The 20,052-nt window shown below is 35.6% G+C and overlaps 1 protein-coding gene across 1 annotated transcript in view; it reads left to right on the top strand.

Moving 5' to 3' along the window:
- The window catches only part of CACNA2D1 (calcium channel, voltage-dependent, alpha 2/delta subunit 1), a 453,354-nt gene that overhangs the window by 330,215 nt on the left and 103,087 nt on the right, over positions 1-20,052 (top strand). The window contains exons 10-11 of the mRNA XM_011986113.1: positions 7,092-7,263; positions 8,147-8,180. Coding sequence (XP_011841503.1) covers positions 7,092-7,263; positions 8,147-8,180 — 206 coding nt within the window. The remainder of the gene's footprint in view (positions 1-7,091; positions 7,264-8,146; positions 8,181-20,052) is intronic.

The following is a 20,052-nucleotide window of genomic DNA, read 5'->3' as shown; positions in this document are numbered from 1 at the left end:
TATGATAAAACATGATACCTATGAGGCAGGGTTCTTGGCAAAACTCTCTCACAGGTGATAGAATTCTCTGGGGAATAAACTGGAAGTATTCTATAGTACAAGGAGCCCTGCGAAACTCTTTTTGTGATTTCCCTTCATGTGGGCAAGAAGAATGTGTTCCACACAGGAGGGAGGAGCTGGGAAGCCCTCCTTCATGTGAGGCCTCTATCTACTTCATCTGAACCTTCAGAAGTCCTTTAGCTTGTCTGTATTCTCCACATTATTTACTAAAACTTGATACTGCATAAGATCTCTGATTCATTTAAGTCTGATTTTACAATCTCTCTGACCCTGTGTCAGCTCACTATGTATTCCAACAGAATACAAACAAGTAAAATGTAATACTTGATCTCTCAAATAAGATTATCAGGAAAGATACTTATTTGGCTTTATTTGTATATAAACATATAGTTCATAACAAACCATGGAGATAGTTCTTTAAAAAAAGACTATTTATGGCATGGTAAAAGAGAAAGTCTTAAATTCAGCGCAGATTTGACATGTCTAGGTGAAATTTATATAAAAGTAGCAGATATTCAGTGTGGTGAATGTCTTACTCTGACTTCGAGAAGCTGAACTTCACTTGTAGATTCAAATATAAATAGTGTATTTGGGTGGTGATCACAGAAAACACTACTACTTAAGTCAGGCAGTGGATGGAAGGAAACAATGACAGAATCTTACTTTAATTTAAAGGAACTTAATTCTCTGAGGAATTCTGGAAGCCATACATAATATTCACTTCAGAGTTAACCTGCCCTAAATCCAAAGGAGCTGAGGTTTTAGGTAGCCGACTTCCCTATGTGTGGGAAAAACAGACTGGCCACAAGAGGGAGTACTGAAACAAAAAGTTGTAGGTGCTGGTAGTTAGAAGCCTGGTCCAGGATCCAATCTATCCAGTCAGTGATTCTTAAAGATGGAGACTGGTCACAATCTTTAAATAAACAAACATGGAACATCAGGTTGGTGGGCTTCTAGAGTTAGAACCAAGGATATACTTCATACTTATCTTTTCTTTTCTCTAATACCTTTCCTAATTTCCCTGCAGCCTTGGCCAACTCCTGTGCTGGTGGCTTACCTGTTAGGACGAACCAGACTCTTACCCCTGGGCCCTATGAATCCATGGCTTCTGTCCCCTTTCAAATGGTGGTCTCTGCAGTTGTCCATTCACAGTTATCTCCAACCACAGATATGCTTGAACGAATCCTGAGTTCCCTCTCACTATTATATAGCAGCAACCCTCGTGATATTCCTCTTGTCAACTGGAACCCTGCCAGTAGCATCACTTTTTTTTTTTTTTTCTTGTACGTCTACTGGCATGAGAATTGCAGCATATTCAGATAGTAGCTATAGATTTAGGCTTAGTTAAATTCTTTCTGGGACCCTGGTAGGAGTACTGCATTACCTGCCCATTTACCCCAACACATATACACTTGGAAAGCAGAACATTTATTTCAGTGGAGCCTGAAGTCTCAGTGACAAGAAGTACACCTTTTCCAAGTGGATCACTTTTAATTATAGTAAGAGGGGATTTTCCTAGTTCATTCCCTTGGTTTTCATACTCATACATTCTACATTTTAGGGGCAAAGCCAGGGGGTGCAGGAGAAAATTGATATGTAGCATTTGCCAATTTTCATGATGTAAATATTCCCACTATGACCAATTTTAAGCTACCAATGTGAGGTTGACTGGCTTTTACATTTCATGAAAATTTCAACCATTTTTTTTTTTATTAGCAGTTACAAGCTGGCTTCAGCACATAGCACTGTGGTTCAAAATACATATTGCATCTTGAAGACAACATCCCAAATCAGATCGTCATCTGTAAGCTGGAACCTTAGTTGTACCTTGAGAGGAGACTGTCCCAATGTTATCAGGCTGGCAGCCTCTAGTGATGCAACATATGGTAGACCCTGTGAGTCCTGTGGTCATGTGCTTATTATTGGACTCCCTTTACTATAACATGTGTTGCTTAGTTTGAGATGTTATTCAGTATCCCACGATAAATCAGGCAGTATTTGTGAACCTGAGGATTAGTGATACTTAATGACACCCCCTCTGTGAACAAGAACGGGGAACCCATAACTGGAATTTGTATCCATAATAGAAAAAACAAATTTTACCCCTTCTCCAAGGGGGTAAAATGCTGGTTGCTTTCTTTAAGAAGTAGTACTATACTGAAGACTCGGCATCGCACTATTCTCATGGGTTGGTTATTTACCAGTGGCATCAAACTGGATGAGAGAGACCCATGATTTTAGGCCCCTGTATATCCTCCCTCTCTATTATCCAGCTCCTCCATTCATGGGCCTATTTTGCAAGCAGTACAGTTGTCACATACAGAGCTGATGATCTCCAGTGGACAGATCGTCTTATCTACCCAATTGTTTAGTGTCTTTTCTGTGATGAATGTTCTCTAACTAACATTAATGCAAAACAAAGACATCTTTATGCTTCATGCCTGCTTCCATAGGTCCATCTTCATGTTGCTTCTCCAAAACTCTGTATAAGGAACATCTTCTAATCTTGATCCTTTTAGGACTTTGGCCAACCAGCCATGCCATTTATAACTGTATAGGAGTACATGAGTTTTCTAATTGTAGGTTACTTATTTTCCACAACAATATTGATGACCAGTTGTATTTTGCTTCAATATCCCTAAACATCCATTCCCTGGCATATTATGTCAGTATCTTCTGGTTCATATTAGGCAGATCCTGAAACTTTTTTGTCAAATATCTTCTTTTTTGTTTTCCTGGAGTAGAGACTGTACTTTTCAAGGTGGGCCATGTTGATACTTGGCCTTTTTGTTGCCTAAAGCCATTAGATGAGATATGATCAGATCATGAGGAGAGTATGCATCATCTTTTATGGTCTCTAGGAACACAGAAGCTACTACCCTCTAACTAAGGGTCACAGGTTACTTTTGCCTATCCAGAGGGTATAGGGGAATCCAGAATTTTATCTTCTCAAGTGCATCCACTTAGATGTCCTCATCCTAGTACAAAGGGTGCCTCTCTTTGGCTATTGATGTTCTGACTTTTGCACAGAAAGCTGCCAAGGTTATGAATGCAGCGTATTTTGTAATTCTGAGATTCTCAAAAGAAAATTCTGAGCCAAATTTCTAGCACGTACTGACCTTCCCAAAATGGGAAATGAGAATCTTTTAATTAGTTGCCACATAGGTTTTCTGGCTTTCTTACGTTGCCCTTAGTTGATAGTTGGCTGACATAAGGCTATCATTTTCTTCAGTGAAATTCAACAACCAGCCAACTCACTGTTTTATGATTACTATTGTCCCCATCTCTCTCAAACACTAGGTGCATCCCCATTAATCTGTATTTTATTCTGATCGCTGCAGATGAAAATCTTAGCAATTGTGTTGCCTCAGCATCTGAGGAGTTTTCTGACTTCAGTGATGACTGTACACCCAGGTACCAATAGGATCTTTGTTGCCATATGTTTAGGAAATGATTCAATTCTGGAATCCCATTCTGAGGGTCTGCTTACTAAGAACACTGGTGGTATCTGCTTAGATTGAGTTTCCCCAGAATAGTCACTGAGACAAGAAATCAAGCTTAAATGGTTTATTTGGAAAGTAACTCTAGGAAAGACTGTTAGAGAACTGTGGGTATTAAAACAAGGCAGAGAATTAATAAATAATTCGTCTTCAAACAAGTTTCCATTGTGAGTGAGCAGAGCTTATTTCTCTGGAAATGAGTATAGATTTCATGAATTAGAGCTATCCCTTCCAAGGGGAAAAATGTGCTGGAGTATATAAAGTTGATGACTGTCCCCAAGTAATGTTAATTCTCGGGCATTCCCAGACCACCATGTGCAAGAGCAGAGGGCTCCCTGCAATCTCAGGCAGTTAAAAGTTGGGTTGACATGAATGGAAAAATGTATGGGGCATCAATATCATCTAGCTCAATTTGAAACTGAATAATACTATCGATAAAATGCTTTAAAATAATTTCCGATTAAGCAAGCTTTGAATGAATTTTATACTGCCAGCGTTTACTCAGCAACTAACATTTATTTCCCAGTTAAAGAACTTAGAATGGGCATTGGGATTCCTAATGCCTGCCAATTTTAAAGGTTATTGATTTTGCTAAAAATATTATGTTGTTAAATGTGTATTTATTTGAAGAAAATTGTTAAATAATTTCTTAAGAAACACAATTGCAGGAGATCTCCTTGTGATTCCTGTGAACCAAGTTAATACAGACTTTACTGATAGCACTGACAGCTCTTTGTAAATCCTAAGCTGGGTATACTCATTCGGTATGGCTTGAATGTGTGAGCTAAAAGCATATGGGAAAATAGAATATATTACTCGTAGGAAAAACTGAGAATACATTTGACCTGAAAGTATGCACCTCAGTACCTCAAGTTAAAAGTTATTAAAATATCTCTGTTAATATCTCAGAAATAGGACAGAAAAGTAATATTGAAACATGCACAACTCATGGAACTTAAAAGATAAATAATTAGGAAGACATTTGGAAGATGAGGTCACAGTAACTTTCCACTCTGCTTCTGGAGATACATATTACTGGTTTCGGCTCCTGGTGTTACTGGTCCCAGCTCCTAGTTCTTCCTTAGGCTTAATTAGTTTTGGTTACTTATTTACTTGTTTATGGCTCTTACTTACTATAAAAAGATCTTTTTTTGTCAACTACACTCTGAAGTTTTGTTAACTGTACACTTTTGTTTAATTTTATTATTTCAAAATAATATATTTTTATGATTGAAACTCATTAAATAATTTTAAGTGATTATATTGAGACAGATTTGCTCCTCAGAAAATCAGTACAAATAAGATCCAAATTAAACATGTGTTAATTATTTTTCTTATTTGTGCTTTAACCTTCTATTTAATCATAATTGATAGGTAATTATTTAATTTTTTTTTTTTTTTTTTTTGAGATGGAGTCTCACTTTGTCACCTAGACTGAAGTGCAGTGGCACCATCTTGGCTCACTGCAAGCTCCACCTCCCGGCTCCATGCCATTCTCTTGCCTCAGCCTCCCGAGTGGCTGGGACTACAGGTGCCCACCACCACACCCGGCTAATTTTTTGTATTTTTAGTAGAGACGGGGTTGACTGTGTTAGCCAGGATGGTCTTGATCTCCTGACCTTGTGATCCACTCACCTCAGCCTCCCAAAATGCTGGGATTACAGGCTATTTAATTTTTTTAAAGCAATGTTCATGTGGCAGAAACTGTTCTAAGGGTTTTTCATGGTAATTTGTTTAGTCTTTACAGCAACCCTGTGAGGTTGACAATACTACTCTTCTTAATATTGCAGATAAGAAAACAGGTAGAAAAAGTCTTAGCAATTTTTCCAAGAAAAGAGAAAGAATTGGAGCATAGCCATCTTCATTCATGAGTCTAGATTTCACCGAAAAGTTACGAGGCTAAATCTTCAAGAATATTTACTTTCTTTACCATGTATCTTTTGCTCTTATCAAACTTCATATAGCCTTTTTTGCATTTACAATATTTAGTGTTAACCACATTATATATAATCTTTAGTGTCAACCACATTAAATTCATAATTTTAAAGAAATTTTTCAGTCTTATGAGTTACTCTGCTTTGAGTATATACTGTCTGAAACTGATACATTTAGAGAATTGATTCTTATGCAACATTCTGGTAAGAAAAAAGTAAAACTATATTTTTGTCTTTAACAGATAGGCCCTTCTCATTAAATACAGATTTAATAATTTAATGATACGGAAATTCTCAGGAAAAAAAACTTCAAAATATATTTATAATGTCAGATTGTATGCGTACGTGCACATGTGCATGTGTATTTTATTTTCTCTCTAAAGCTGTTTGAAAGTCTAGGAAAGCAACAATATACCTTTAGCTTTTGTAACTTCAAGAATCCATAGGCACTGAGGAAGCAGGGAGTGGTTCTATAGGTAACTTTGACAGTAATTTTTCCTTAGAGACCTCATGCATTCCTCTTTATCTTCATACCCCAGATAATGTGGGTCATCCAAAGACGTCGGATGCAATCTATATTAACACTTTCCCAAAGATGCCCAGAAGCCACCAGACAGAAAAATCAAGTAGCCTCTCATTTTCAGGGTTATATGTCTAGGTTTCTTTCATTCTTTTTAAAAATAACAGTAATTTTTCATGCTTAAATCATGTATAAGATGTCAGAACTAATGCTGCATCATTTCTGAGTGTTTCTACTATCTCCAGGGTTACTCTTTGTTGCAGAAAGGAAACCTGCTGTTAGCAAAGCTGAAATGCAAGCATAATGTAGCTGTTTTCCCACTAATCCAGTTATATGCTTTGATAGGAGTCAGTGGTAGATGATACGAGCAGCAATTCAATCACAGCATGTTCTGATTTGCAGGCAAAATTTCAAATGTTGACACAGCGATTTGAATTTGTTTATGAATGTGAGGGAGTTTGACATTTTACGAGTAAAATACTGCAAGCCGGTGGAGGATGATGGGAAAATGTATATGGATTGTAGACAATGTGCTAAAAGTTAACCAAAGAAGATCTTCATGTCTTTTAATAAAACCACACATTTCTTACTAAAGAATTAGATGCACATGTTATGATTATGTTAAGGATCTTTGACTCAGTTTTCTTCATGGAAACTTTTCCAATTCATGGTCATTATAAAATACTGTCTTTGATTTTTCACTAGAAAAAAATATGATCAAAATATAATTCCTTATAATATCTTTGCCCTTGCTTGTAGGAGATAACTTTTTAAAAAATTGGTTGTATCTTTTGCCCAGATTGTAGTCGCTAAGCAACAGTCCTAGAAGTGACAGTTTATAAATGTAAGTACAAAATGAAAAGTGAAGAACCATAGCTAAACAGGAGGCTGGAAAGGAAGGTGAGCCCTATTCCAGCTGGAAGGTTTTCCCTAGATGGAACTGCTAAAAAAGCTTGCAGATTTCCTGGGTCTAGATCTCTGTGTGAGACAGGTCTGTGCTTATTATTTGTCTATATAAACAAACAATAATTCTGAATATGGTATTCTAAAGGTTGTAAAAGTCTTTGCTTTCCACAGTATGTGGTTCAAGGAGCCGATATAGGTTGGTTTATATCAAATAAAGAGCAACAGGATGGAATGATCGTGCCAACATATTATACCTGCATGGACAGTATTAGTAAGGTCACATCTGGTTTGACTCACTCTTCACAGGCAATCCTGCCTCTTAGATGGACTGGTAGAACTGCATAGGGATAATGTACAACTTTGGAAACTACTAGTTATATGACTTTACACAAGTAACCTAGGGCTTCTGTCAGTTTCCTTATCTTAAAAATGAACAGGATAATTTAACTTGCTAAAATGTTGAGTACCAAGTGAAATGTCACATGTAAAGTGCTTATATATTGTAATCATGTATTATGATGATTATTGTTATTAGTGTCATCTTCCAACATTTTTCCACCAACTGTTGGGAGACATTTCTCTATGAATCTTTCACATTTAAGTCTAAGCATTAACAGCCAATTTACTCAGATTTATTTACATTCCAGGATAGTAAAGAGATTTCTCCTTCTCCCAAAGAGATTTTCATTGCCGAGTAATGAAACTATTGTGTCTCTCTGGAGAGGAGGATGAGTGTGGGCTGTCAGAAGCCCCAGTATAAGATCAGGGACTTCCTCATCTTGGGACTCCTGGCTGGAAACCCATCTGACTACCTATGCAGGTGACCCCTGCCTGTCCTCCTGTCTTCCTATGGGAATGGAGGTTTGGGCAGCTTGTATAAACAAAGATGTTACTCTGCTCCTGCTGTTGCTATGAGTAATAAACTCTTTGTCTGTGACTCAGAGGGCTTGTATTTTTTCTGCCTTTTATCTATGACACCGTAGGAGGCTAACTTGTTAGCTTACAACTGCTGTAAAATCTCAGACATTTCACAGTTCCTGACTTGAATGTTTAACACCAACTAATATCAGAGCAGGGGGTTGTTTAAATATGGAGTTGCGCTGTGTAGGCAAGTAAGAGATGAGATGATTTCAATTGTTCCATTTCCTATGTGCTTTAAATTTCAGATTTCCTTCTAAAATACGCCTAATGTATTCCTACAAGGACATGTTTTGTTGGTTTTTTAGATAAGGAACTTCGCTACTCAGCATATGAAAACAGGTACAATTGTAAATTATGCACGATTTGAACTTAAAAGCAATTTGTATCCCCCAATGCTAAAAGTTTCTTACCAAACAGGCCCTCTTTTTGCCAGAGCTCAAATAAAATAAAAGATATTTGCCATGCCAATACAGTTTTGTGACAAATCTAAGAGAGTAATTTCATGTCTTATCAAAAGCCATCCATCTAAAGTTCAGGAAAACTTTACGTTGATCTATTGCTCATTTATGTCAACAAGAAGACTATAGTTTATTCTCTTGCCATCAAAGTGGAGCCTGTGGCCAAGCAGCCTGAGCCTTGCTTGGGAGCTCTGTTAAGCAATGGGTAGAAATGCAGCATCTCCAGCTCCACTCCAGAGCAAAGGAGGGCATCTGCATTTGGAAAGTCCCCCGAGTGATTCCTGTGTAGGCGTTTTTATCACATTACTGTTAACTGTGTGTATAACTAGCAGGCTTCATGTCATTAGAGAAGAGGAAATCAGTATACTAAAGAGGTACATTTAGCAAACTCAGCAGATGATTAACTGGGGTTTGTTATACATAATCATATTTTTCACTGACTCCCATTTTAAGAGCTTGGTAATTTATAGAATTCTTAATACTATGGATATTTGAATATTTTTATTTTGTAGACATTTGCTTCTTTGGGATGGAGGAGGTCTTAAAACAGGAAGAAATAGAATTAAGAGAATTTGTTAAAAGAACCAGAATTCTAACCTGTTCTGTCCCTTTTTTTTTTTTTTTTTTAGGTAAAGATAGGAGCTTTATAAAAGTATTTTCATTTAAAAGACACATAAAGAAATTATGGACAGTAAGAAAAGATAGAAGAAAAAGACAAATTGAGTTGTTATGATAGCAGGGCAAAGCCACCAAGGTTATTTAGGTTTTTTCTTTTTTTTTAAATGAGATGCCAGAAGATAACTTAATTGCTTTGGAAATATAAAGAGAGTTTATAAGAAGGTGTTGACAAGTATGATAAGTATTTTTTTTCCCATTAGTTACATGGTACACTCAGTTTTTGGCACCTAGAAATTAGTTGTATATGTAAAAAGGAAATAGCAAAGTAATATTCAGGGTGAGGCAAAGGGAATACTTTTATTCCGAACTGAACTATTGTTTTTAAAATTATAAAAGTTATTGACTTATTTGATGGAGCTTGAAGGACGAGGAAAAGATACCATGTGTGTCAGTACTTATTAGATGAAATTTTTTAAATTATAATTTCATTTAATTTTGAGTGTAGGTAAAGAGAGTAACTTGGGCTGGCCTGAGCAATAGATGTAGCAGAATTGTTCAGAGTTCTTTAAATTAAACTAAACTATCATATTTGTTGTTAATTATTTAGTATGCTTAAAATTCAAAAGAAATTCAAATATAAATTTACTCTATGAGAACTTATTACTAAAATGCATACACTTCAATCTTTATTGTTGAATAAACAAAATCTGTTTCATCAAATTCCTAGAGGAATAACAAAAAAGCATTTAGAGAATTTTGATGTATATATTATAGCTTGAAAAATAATGTGCTAAGACATGAAAATATTTTTACCTTATGTTAAAATATAAGAGATTTTTCATAAAGTGACAATTTGTATAAGTTCTCTTATAAGCTTCAAATAAAAATATTGGCAATTACTTTTTTCTACAACTAATTCACGTTTGTAATGTTTTGTTCAGTAATTCATGCTTATTGCACACTTTAAAATATATTTTAAAATATGTTTTCCATCCTTGTGAAATCTCTCCTGCTGTGTAGTTTGGTAGGTATCTTCTTTACCTATCTTTTGGTCATTAATTTATATCATAATCATGCTCTAAGTTTTCCAGATGTATATAATTTGTCTCAGTGGAACTGAGTTAAATTGCAAATAATTCCTTCACCCCTAGTTGATAACTGTCATCAGCTGTTTCTGCATCCCAGCTACAATTTCATGTTTAAAAGAATTCATTGGTTATGTGAGTAAACTTTCTTGAGAGGCAGATGTATCCTTTCTGTCTAGTGCATGTCTTACAGATGTGTACAGATGAGACATTACTTCTGCTTACCATTATGTGAATCTGGATGCTTCCAGGTCTAGATAGCTGCCCGATCATCCCGCAGATCTTCCCCCAGCTCAGGTCTTTGCTCAGATGCTGCCTGATAGAGAGGACTTCCCTGACTACTGTCTCTCAGACAGCATTCCAATATTGGTTATTCAACCACTTTGTTTATTTAATATTTCATGTCACTTCATTTTTTCTATCATTTCTCTTCAGTTGATATTTTACCTGTGTTCATTTTCTATATCTCTGTATTCCCTCCTCTCCAAGAATGCATGCTTCTTTGAGCATAGAGTCTTTTTTGTACTAATGTTACTGTACATAGAATAGTTCAAGGCACATAGTGGTGGTTCTTGAATTGACTCTACCTTTTTGTCAGTCAGAACAGTGCTGAACAAAAAATGTGCTAGATGGATGTCAGAATTTTATAAACAGTTTCAATCAGTGATAAGTTAACTTTGTGTTTTTATATGGCCAGTCATCCTCACTCACATAATCAGTATTGCAGTATCTCTGCTCTGCAAACACATTCGTTACGTATGCAGTTCTTTTTGTGTTCTTCAAGCAAACTGAGCCATCACCATGCTGTAACTGTTATTTTATTTTATTTTTCAACTAGGGAATTTTCCAAGTACTCAGTTTCAGGTATCATGAAAATATTGTACATTTTGGTCATTGTCTGCATCACAGTGTTGGTAAAGGGGACTAGATCAGAGAGTATGTGATTGTTTCATCATTTCATTAAGGTTCTGTCTTCAGGAGCTGACATTCAAATTTCTAGAGGGCTATGCAAAAAACATTTGTAATGAAAATAATACTGATAAGATTATTGTACCTGGAGAGTGATGGGGTGGGAAAGAAAGCTGCCCATTTTTCCAGTTGGAAAAGTGCTGTGGACTCAGGAGTGCACAGTTGATTAAAAGATGGTTGAGAAAACAGAAATGTCAGGTAGTGATGCAGGGGGATGCTAAATTCAGTTTACATTTCAAGTAAAAGAATGGCATACTTCCAATGGCTTCAAATGTTTTTAAATGAATATGATTAGAGAATTATAAAATTTTATCTATCAAAATATAAACAGAATATATGAAAAATGATAATTGTGACTTATTTAGAAATCTATCCAAGATTTCAACAAGGTAAATGAACTAAATATAGGTTACATCATGCTTCCAGTTGTTTGGAATATTTGTTTAAAAATGAAAATATTTATTGAAATATTTGATGAATGATGATTTACATTTATAGGCAAACACAATTCATGTCTTTACAATTATAATAGAGAATTGTATTCAATTTTCTCTACTGGTGCCATTTTTTAGACATATATAGAATTTATTCCATATTTATATATTTTTCCTGATTCTTAAACTATCTGATGTAAATTATATGATTTTAGAATTTGAAGGACTTTCCACCTGATCTAGAGAAACCCTTTATTTCAGAAAGGAGCAATCTGCAGCTTAGAGGAGATAATTGAATCAGTTCTGGCTGTGATGCTTATTAAAGGCAAGGCCTGGACTAGACTTGGTTTTCCTAAATTGATTAAAGAAGAGATAATTCATTCTCAATATGTTTCTGTTTCTATACAATGGACCAAGGAAACCGCAAACCCGCAGCCACTGTTGGGAACAGCACTGTCAACTTGAAGAGTGGAGTGGCCAACTCCACGAGTGTCATTAGTGAAGACATTTATGTCTGTGACTGTGAGGGGGTGACCACACCTTCTAGTTTTCCCTGGACAGGGATTAATAACAGAAATTAAAATCACATTCACAACATTAGCAAAAATCGTGAATTAACTAGCAGTACTTTTAGTAATATATTTAGGACCTATATTGAAGATAGAGAAAAGAATGTGAGAGATATATTTAAAAGATTTGTAATTTGGAATGAATGAATAATTTTTCCTGGAATGAAAAGGATACCCATGTGAAGATGGCAATCTTTCTAATTTACTCATAAAAGCAATTTTAATTTGACAAAAATTTCTAAGGTTATTGCAATAGGAAGAGAGTTGTAAAAAAAAAAAAAAAAATCACTCCCAGCTATTCGGGAGGCTGAGGCAGGAGAATGGCGTAAACCCAGGAGGCAGAGGTTGCAGTGAGCTGAGATCCGGCCACTGCACTCCAGCCTGGGCGACAGAGCGAGACTCCATCTCAAAAAAAAAAAAAAAATCACATGACACAATGTGGCAACTTTCTCCTCTGTTATTAAACTGTAATTGAAAATGACTAAAGACCTTAGAGAAAAATGCGTCAGGGAGTTTGCACTTGGGGTTGAGCTCTGAGTCTTGGTTGCTGTTTGATTGACTCTGAACACTTTAACACTATAAACCTCATTTCCTCAACTATATAATGGGAAGCCTATTAAAACTAAAACTGTAGCTTGTTGAAAGTTAACTTAATGGATATCAAGTGTGTAGCCTGGCACGCAGGTGATTCTCAATACATGTTAGCTAATACTTTTAAAAATTATTCATATTAAAAAGTAAGCTCATGAAATAACAGAGGGACAAAGAACTAAGAAATTACAGAAATATATCCAAAAATCTTAATTTGTTATAAGGAATGGATCATGAATGTATTTGTTCGTAAAAGGGAAAGTTCGTTATTTGTAAAAACAAATTGCCTAATTTTGTTATCACCTCATAGTATTGGGGAAAATAAATTCCACCGTGACTATATACCAAAATCCATGAAACATTAGTAAGGTTACAGATGAATAATTTCCTGACTGATAGATGGTTGATTTTCTAAGTAGAAAACTCTTTTAAGAAATAATAAAGGAATAGGCTCACAGGTTTAGATTAAATAATAAGCAACAATCTGGAAAAACAGAACTACAAAAAATTATTTGAGAAAAAGGGTCATTTTGCTGGCAATCAAATTCAAATAGTTAAAATATTGAAATATTTTTATTTACAATTTAGCAAACCAAAAATGGGAAGTGTTTATGAGACTACAATGATACTAGCACACATATACTTTAAATTGGAACAAAGTTTTTGGAAAGTAATTTGGTAACAGATAGCCCAGCAAGCATTTTTTTTTTTCCTATTCATCTGGACTTTTCTATTCATTTATTGACTTCTGAAATTCAAAGACGTACTAAACATCCAAAAATGCAGCTAAGTTGCAGTAACAAATGAACCAAAGTCCTGACTGCAGTTACAACATTTCACCCAGACATTGAATGCTAAACAGCAACTTTATAAATCTTATTTCTCATCAGTTTTCCAGAAATAACTCTTAACTGGGAATGTATCCAGATCTGTACGGATAAATGTTATCAGCTATTTTATCTGGATTTTAGAATAATCATTTTCATATAATCTGTTATAATTCAAACTTACTATGAAAAATATGAAAATAAAAATAAATTTTGAAAGTTTTTTAAAAATAGGAATAAGTACATAAAACAAGCATAGCCAAAATGTTGGAGCGCACAGCCGCTGGTCATTTTCCTTTTATTTTCCTGCATCGCCATCTGGTGGCCAAAATGTGAATAGTGTCTGATACCATAATTTCTGTTTGTACTTACTAACTTGCAAAATTTTATTGTTTCTTATTTAAATTATTTAATATAGCTTATAAAATATAAATTTGTTATATATGTTATCCATCACAGTTAACTTGCGTAAATAATATTACTAATATTATTTTAATTAAAAAAATTCTTTTCCAAAGCAGTCAGGTCTGGATTTGAATTATTATTTTTGCTGATCGTTACATGACTTGAGCCAACAATTTTGCACCATTATTTATTTTGCATGCCAAAAATAGAGAAAACAAAACATTAAGACATGTTAAGTAATAAATATTGAACAATTTTTTCAAAAACTATAGTTATGTCCTGTTTTTGCTTATTAAAAATGCTTTAGGACTAAACAATGTACAAAGTACCCTAAAGAAAGCCTGCCTTTAAACATTTAGAATCCATGCATAGGAGAACAGTCTTTCTGAAGGGAAGGGATGCAAATTAAAAGACATATTGAGCGCTGGGTACGGTGACTTATGCCTGTAATTTCAGTTGCTTGGGAGGCCGAGGTGGGAGGATCACTTGAGGCCAGGAATTCGAAACCAGCTTGGGCAAAGTAGTAAGACCCTGTCTCATGTTTTAAAACTAAAAATAATTTTAAAAAGACAGATCAAGTGGGCAAAGAATAAGTGAGCTGCTTCTCTTTCACTGAAGTTTCAAGTAGAAGATATGACCTTAAGAAGATCTTTCATCTTTAATTCTTCATGTTTCTAGTTCTGAACTACTTGACTCCAGTAAACCATTCAAAGGAAGACTTGGGACTCCAAGAAGATGTGTTCCAGTTGCCATTTCCAGGCAAAGGGCACTTCCCAGTAACTTTCTGCTTCTTTGACTTGTAGTGTATATTAAGGCAATAGGAATATTTCATTGTTTGTATCCTGACATAATGTGATGACGAGCAGAGTCCCTCTTCTCAGAACTGTTTCGTGGAATTATTTCTTATTCAGCAGAGGAAATTAGAGCAAAAATAGAGACTGCCTTTACAAAACCAAAAGCTTGGCTTATTTCATTTGAGATACTGATACTTTGTTTTGACTGGAAAGCATCTTTCAATTTGTGGATTTGTGTACTTGATGGTGATATTTAATAAGAAGGTTCTTTGGAAAATTGAAATGCATGGATCATAGTTTTATCAGAAACTGTTTCAAACACTAAACTAATGTTTGAGGGACACTTGTATCATCCTGTTAGTAAACTTTATTTCAAGCTCAGTACAGCTGAGGCAGTTTATCTGAATCTTACGAATTAGGAATCTGTTCTAATTTTAGTACTGAGAATCCTAATGCTTTTTACTTAAATAATTTTTAAAACAATACAGTTGCCATTTAACATCTACTGTATGTCAGACTCTATGTTAAATGTTCTGTATATCTTTATTTGACTATTTTAATGTCTATTTGGACAGAATATTTGTCCTTTTGAATGTAGAAGTTTAACAACATATTGCAGAGCTAAGATGCAATTGATTTACTTATAAATCTATAGCTCGATTATTGATCAACATTTTACACTGGCTTCTAATTTTCTTAAAGCCCACAGCCAAAGAGTTTAAACATTTATCCATTCATTTAGTAAATATTTATAGCATGTCTATTACATGCCAAGCACAGAAGATGCAGTGGTGAAGTGGACATATTCTCTGGCAATCTGGGCTAATAATCCAATAGAGGGTCGATTTATCAAGCTAGGATATAGAGAAATATGAGATTATAACTGGTGCTCTGTAAAAAAGAGAGAGATTTAGGAGAGCTTAGTACTGGGTAATTTAATCTAGTTAGGGAAGGTCATGAAAACTTTCATGAGGACTGAGTGAAGAAGGGAGAAAAAGTATTGTGGGCAGAGGAACAGTATATATAGTGGGAAAAAGTGTTTTTGGCAGAAGGAACAAGAGATGTGGAAGGGTAAAGGAAAGAATGCCCCAGTGCTGCAGTTGAAATACAAAGCCCTCCAGGATTTTTACCCCAGATGCCCATGTTAACGCACGTGCCTTCCTATCTAAACAGGGTAACAGAAATTGTTCTCAGCAGTTCTAATGAGTGACCTACTTAGTTGAATTTTCTGAAATTGGAAAAGCAGTCAATGTAATGTTAGTTTGAATTTCTGACTCTGTCATGTTAAATACATACTTTTACAAGAAGTATTTTCTTAATAGATGAAAAATCAGAGCTCCTTCAATCTCTTTTCACTCACCATATACCATTTCAAGGTTTTGTAATATGTAATTACTATTACACTTTCACTCTAAGGTTTTTAATACGTGGTTTTAAATTAGTATCTAGGCACATGTTATCTAAGACTGCCACTTCAGCCCATGAAAATTAACCTAATTTAAATTATATATAATATGATATAAGCTGATGAGTCTAAGATACCTGTGAAATATAGTCTTATCTGATTGTAAACTTTCAAATTTCTCATCACTTTCCTAGGAGAGTAAGATTTGGTATAGGGAGTTATACTTTGTAAGTTATTCCTTTCTGTACATTATTTGAGTTTTATTATGAGTGCAATTGTTGTAATTCTGTTATACACTACTGAATATGTATTTAATGAATTGAATTCACATTTAACCAGTTTGTGTTAAAGTGACTTAATGAGATGCTTCACTTTTCTGTGTTAAAAGCAGGTCAAGGTCAACTGAAAGACTCTGAGCAATACATTATTCAGTGCTCAATTTCTGCATAACTTGTACCTTTATGATGATTCATGGTTTAAATAAGCCAGTTGATAACATTTCCTGTAACCATTTCTAATAATTCTCTAAGGTCACTTTACTATTAATATATTGGCAAACTGTATTTTTACTTACCAATACAGGGGAATTCTAATATTTATTTGTTTTGAAAATGGAATGAGATCACTTGGACTCGGGAAGGGGAACATCACACACCGGGGCCTATCATGGGGAGGGATTGCACTGGGAGTTATACCTGATGTAAATGGCGAGGTGATGGGTGCTGACGAGTTGATGGGTGCAGCACAGCAACATGGCACAAGTATACATATGTAACAAACCTGCACGTTATCCACATGTACCCTAGAACTTAAAGTATAATAAAAAAAACTCACTGTTATACCAAAATTTAAAAAAAAAGAAAAAGAAAAAGAGAATGGAACCTGTGGAATAAGGTTGTATCCAATAACCAAAGAATAGAAGAGCGATAAAAGAGGCAGTGGGACTGGTCATTTGGACCTGAAGATACCCAGTTTTCAATATTTGAATTTATAGAAAATGGTAAATAAATATACTGGAACTTTATTCTCACACTGGTGATATTCATGAAAGTCGTGTTCAAAATAAACGTGGAAAAGGGCTCACTATCTGTGCAGGATATTTTACCTCTTGTTTTATCTTTCTTCTCTCTAAGCCTTCCTTCTCCTCTCATTATCCTAATCACCTTGCCTCATTGTTAAAGGATACAAATGCGACAGACAGTAACGATCATCATCCAAATCCACGTACCACCTGGCTGGGTCAGCTTCCACTCTTCTTTCCTAGAATAATGAAGTTGATGTGCATTTTCCTAAAGGGCCATTCCTCTGTGTGTCACCTGGATCCATCTGTTCCTACCTTTCCACGAACTTTATTTTTTACCTCTCTTCTATTTCCTGCATCTCTTTCTTCTCCTCTCTTTGATACAAATCTTCTCATGCGCTAGTGACCCCTAACTTTAAAGTAGGCTTTTCTTGACCCCTGGTCTACCCTACAGATGACACCCTGTTTTCCTGCTCTGCATCCAGCCAAGGCACTTTGAGGATTTCCCTGTATTCAGATGCTTCTGCTGTCCATTGGTTTTGCCCTCCCTCTGCCCACCCAAGGCTGCCTACATAATGTGGATGAGTTCACTGGGCATTTTTTGTTTGTTTGTTTTGTTTTTCTGAGACAGAGTTTCGCTCTTGTTGCCCAGGCTGGAGTGCAATCTTGGCTCACCGCAACCTCTGCTTCCTGGGTTCAAGCGATTCTCCTGCCTCAGCCTCCCGAGTAGCTGGGATTAGAGGCATGCACCACCATGCCAGGCTAATTTTGTATTTTTAGTAGAGATGGGGTTTCTCCATGTTGATCAGGCTGGTCTCAAACTCCCAACCTCAGGTGATCCGCCTGCCTCAGCCTCTCAAAGTGCTGGGATTACTGGTGTGAGCCACTGTGCCCAGCCCTACTGGGCAGTTTTAAGTCCCCATCTTCTCTGTCTCCACATAATATCTTCCTTTTGGCACATTTTTCTCTCATCCAAAACAGTCTAATCTCCTGATTTTCCTCCTGTCTCCATGGAAACTTGCTCTTACTTAGTTTTCTCAGGTACTCCTATTCTACTCTACTTTTTATGTTTTGTTTTCATATGGCTTTAAACCATTTTTTTTTCCTGAAGCCTTCTGTTTTTTCTTTTATAAATTATTTAACCAAGACTTATTTTGAGCCTCATGCTTTAAATGTTATCATTTCTTGACATGTACACTTGCATATCTCACATCTATTGAAATCTCACCCTAAGTTGCACTCTGTGCCTCTCTTCTCTATTCCTCAGTTATCCCTGAACCAGTCATCCCTCCAGTCCTCTATCCTTCCAGATGCCTGAGTCAGAGACCTGGCAGTTATTCAAGATACCGCTCTGTTATGCATCCTGCTAAATCCACCACCAAGTCCTATTTGATTCTTTCTCAGAAATATCTCCTGAATTCTTTTCTTTCTAACCATCTCCACAAATAACAAAACCACTATGTATTTTCAGCTAGGTTACTGTAAAGCCTCCTAATTACTCTCCCTCCTTTATATTGTGCTCATCTCAAGTCCATTTTCCACACAACAGCTAGGATGCACTCTTAACATTCTAGATTCAGTTATTTTACATTTGGCTTAAGATCTCCCAGTGACTTTCCATTTCATAGAAAATAAAATCATCTTCAACAATTCCATTGGACCTCACGTGATCTAGCCCTTGCCTCCCTCTCTGAACTCATTTTATGTCTTTTGTCCTCCTATGAGACCGAGCTAAACTCACTCTCCTTATGTTTTCTTAAAAAGGATTCTTTTGTTTCCATGTCAGGGCCTTTGCACATATTGTTCTATTTGCTTGGAATGTTCTTCCTTTGTGCTCTTCACTGGAACATTTCTCTGGAATCACAGGAAATGCTGTTGTTTAGGAGAATTTTCTTTCAAATGTTCACAGTCCAAATTAGAAATGCCTCTCCTGATATTGTCTTCTAGAGCATAATATTATACTGCTTTATAGAATTAATCATAATTTATTACACTATATTGAGAGGCAATACAGGATGAGTTTTTTCATAGATAAAATGGGGATGATAATGTTTATCTTAAGGAGCATTTGTAAAGATAAAATGATTTACATTTGTAGAATATATAGTAAATGCAGCACATAGTAGACACTATATAACTTTACATATTTATGGTATTTGTGTGTGTGTGCAAATAATTATGCCTGAAAGTGTAAAACTACTGGTCATGATTCTTGGTATATAATAGGCTGCTAGTAAATATTTGCTTAATAAACTGATGAATTGTGCAGTGCACCTTATAATTAGGTTCAGTGATATTCAGAGAAAAAATGATGAATTATATTTGCAAGAATATGTAATAAATTGTGACCCACTCATTAAAAGAAGTATATGTTTTTGATCTGAAAGTATCTTTAACATTTTATCTGGCCAGTCCCTTTTTTCTGGCAAGTATGCTTTTTATTATTATTCCCATTTTGCAGATGTGACAGTCTAGGTGCCAAGAGCTAAACAACTTCTACAGATTACAGAGTTAATAAATGATTGGATGACTCCACTCATCCTATTATCCTGGATTTTGTTGCAGCATTCCTATTGTTCTTTCTTTTTGGAAATATCCAGAGAACGATGTGAATATTTTTTATGGGGCTGACGAAGTTACTTTGATGATCCTTCTTAAATTTTCCATCTTGGGCAGTTAACGTTGGAGTTGATGTTTTCTCTCCCACAGCCTCTCTGCTGTTCAGGGTCCCATCGCCTTGCCTCCATGGTTCCCCTGGCACTCTTTAGTAACCTCTAAAGTGATGTTTCTAAAAGGCCACCAATTGTTCTTGATTCAGATTGCTTTGCTCTGTTAGCCTCCATAGAAAAACAGTACCCTCAAATTTCAAAATGACTAAACATTGATTCATGTTTTCAGTGTATTACTTTTCCAACCAATCTTTCCTAATAAGAGGCAATGAAAATATTTAACATGTCCCCACAACCGGGGCAGGCATCCCATATCATTTCTGGATTCTGCATATATTTCATTGCTTTGGATTATTTTTTCTACAT

Source organism: Mandrillus leucophaeus, unplaced genomic scaffold (assembly GCF_000951045.1).
Source record: "Mandrillus leucophaeus isolate KB7577 unplaced genomic scaffold, Mleu.le_1.0 Scaffold293, whole genome shotgun sequence".
NCBI classification, from domain to species: Eukaryota; Metazoa; Chordata; class Mammalia; order Primates; family Cercopithecidae; genus Mandrillus; species Mandrillus leucophaeus.
Note: the sequence above shows the minus strand (reverse complement) of the source record. Positions and strands in the feature narration are given on the sequence as shown.